Raw genomic sequence first — 2,303 nt, forward strand, 5'->3', positions numbered from 1 at the left:
AGGAACGAGGGTTAAACAAGCCACCACACGAGCCTACTATGTGATATGCAATAAATGATTTCAATTTCAATCATTGCGAGGAAAATACTAACTGTATAGGTACTGTATAACGTAAAACATTACAAATGAAATCAAAACGACAGCTAGTACTCCTATGTTTTGATTTAAAAATTTCAGATGTATATCTCCCGTCGATATGCATCGCGATATTTGCGATTAATAAATATAAATAGTTAAGAAGATCACTCGTACCTATACTTGTTTGACACCTACTTAACTGATACGATAAGTCCATATCCATTTATTGAAAATAGATTTAACTTCGAGCGGTTTTCTAGATGTACCTACTGGAGAAGACAGCTGAGTGACCCGGCAGCGACAAATGTCAAATGAAGGTGATGTTACTCGCGGGGCAGCTGACAACGCGAAGTACTTAACTTCCGCGGTCACGGCCGGGGCGCGGGCGCAGGGCTCCCGCTCCCGCCGAGGAAACTTACCCTCTCCCTGCCCCGCGACCGCGCCCCGCGCCGCGCCGCGCCCTGTATATAAGCCGCCACCCGCCGGTCGCTCATCATTCCTGCTCTGTTGCAGCTTCAGCACACTGTTCAGCTGTCACACTCCGTCCTACAAAATGGCCGCTAAATTCGTCGTCCTTATCGCCTTCTTGGCTGTGGTGAGTGATTGAACTATTCATAATTTAATTCACCCTTGTGCTAGCTAGCTTTTGGGGTCCGAACTCGGCAGGCGTCACTGTGGAGGTGCCACCATAAACTATGATTCCTATGAAAATAAGACTTTTATAGTGACACTTTAGTGCTGCAAATTCGGTGCAGAGTTAGTTTAGAGGACTCCAATAGCTTTGTGTTTTTGTAGGCTAGTACATATTTAAAGAACTTCCTTAGCAAAGCTCTACGTCAAGTATGGCCCAGCCGTACATTGTCTCTACTAAGTCTGTGTAAAGTTAGTGTAGTCGTGTTAATGAATGTGCATGTTGTTGCAGGCGAACGCGGGCATGGTGCGCCGCGACGCGCCCGCCAACCCCTGGGAGGAGATCCAGAAGAACGCGGAGGCGGTGGGCAAGACCATCCAGGAGCAGTGGAACAAGCTGGTGAACAGCAAGAACACGGCCGAGGTCAACAAGGCCATCAAGGACAACTCCGACGAGGTGCTCAAGCAGCTCTCGCAGCTCTCCACCTCCTTACAGAATGCTGTGAGTACCTACCTACTTTACTTTAACCATGCTACTTTGCATTTAGCCAATACTGTAGTTAATCTCCAAAGTTTGATGTATCTAGGTAAATCAAATTAGTAGTACTTTAATGCACTATGCGGTTGATATCGGATTTAGCACGTCCTTTAAGGTTTAAGGTGTCATCCGACCACAAGTATCTAGTCTAAACCATAATAAACGGGTTTTAAGCTTTTCATTCCTAGCGGATAGCCATTATCAGCTATCATATGGTGTCTCAGTCAAATGAAGTAGTCTATCTTTAAAATAACAACGCAATAACGGTTACTTCTTATTGAATCCTTATAATTCATCCGCGTCTCCCGTGCTCGTCTCGACCTCTTCATTTATTGTAATCATTTCAAAACGTACAAACGGCGGACTTAATGCCCATGTCCTCTTTACTGACTCCTTTTGTATTTCAGATCAACGACGCCAACGGCAAAGCTAAGGAAGCCCTGGAGACATCGAAGAAGAACATCGAGAAGGCCGTGGAGGACCTCCGCAAGTCTCACCCCGAGGTGGAGCAGCAGGCCAACAAGCTGCGCGACCAGCTGCAGGCCGCCGTGCAGACCGGCGTCAAGGAGACCGAGAAGCTCGCCAAGGAGATCGCCGCCAACGCCGACGAGGCCAACAAGAAGCTCGCGCCGCAGGTCAAGAAGGCCTACGAGGACTTCGTCAAGCAGGCCGAGGAGGTGCAGAAGAAGATCCACGAGGCCGCCACCAAGCAGTGAGCGCCCCCCGCCCGCACACCCCGCCCCGCCCCTATCTTTTAATAAATAGCTATACCCCACTGTGTGTTTTCAATTGTGTTGTCATTGTCCGCCCCTGACCCGCGCTATCTGTAATGCGCTATGTAGGTAGATAGCAGAGGGAACTGACCTTTCTGGACCTTACTGCAACGAGATAAGGTGTAATTATGGTCAGTTAGGCGTGTCGTAAAGGGCATTAAGGGTATTATTTCTGTCGCTTGCCGAGCGACTTGCTGGTGTGTCAAATGCTCAGGAGCTATGGTTAAATATTAGCATGAAGGTTGCACGTAGAAATAATTTTGAGGCTGATTTTATTCATATTT

The 2,303-nt window shown here is 47.7% G+C and overlaps 1 protein-coding gene across 1 annotated transcript; it reads left to right on the forward strand.

Annotated features, from left to right (window-relative positions):
- The first annotated feature begins 354 nt into the window (after nucleotides 1-354).
- On the forward strand, nucleotides 355-2,021 carry LOC134674678 (apolipophorin-3-like). The gene is made up of 3 exons (XM_063532801.1): nucleotides 355-673; nucleotides 1,001-1,210; nucleotides 1,654-2,021. The coding sequence occupies exons 1-3, from the start codon at nucleotides 383-385 to the stop codon at nucleotides 1,960-1,962; spliced, it is 810 nt and encodes a 269-aa protein (XP_063388871.1). The 5' UTR covers nucleotides 355-382; the 3' UTR covers nucleotides 1,963-2,021.
- The last annotated feature ends 282 nt before the right edge of the window (nucleotides 2,022-2,303 follow it).

This window comes from Cydia fagiglandana, chromosome 20, assembly GCF_963556715.1.
Source record: "Cydia fagiglandana chromosome 20, ilCydFagi1.1, whole genome shotgun sequence".
NCBI lineage: Eukaryota > Metazoa > Arthropoda > Insecta > Lepidoptera > Tortricidae > Cydia > Cydia fagiglandana.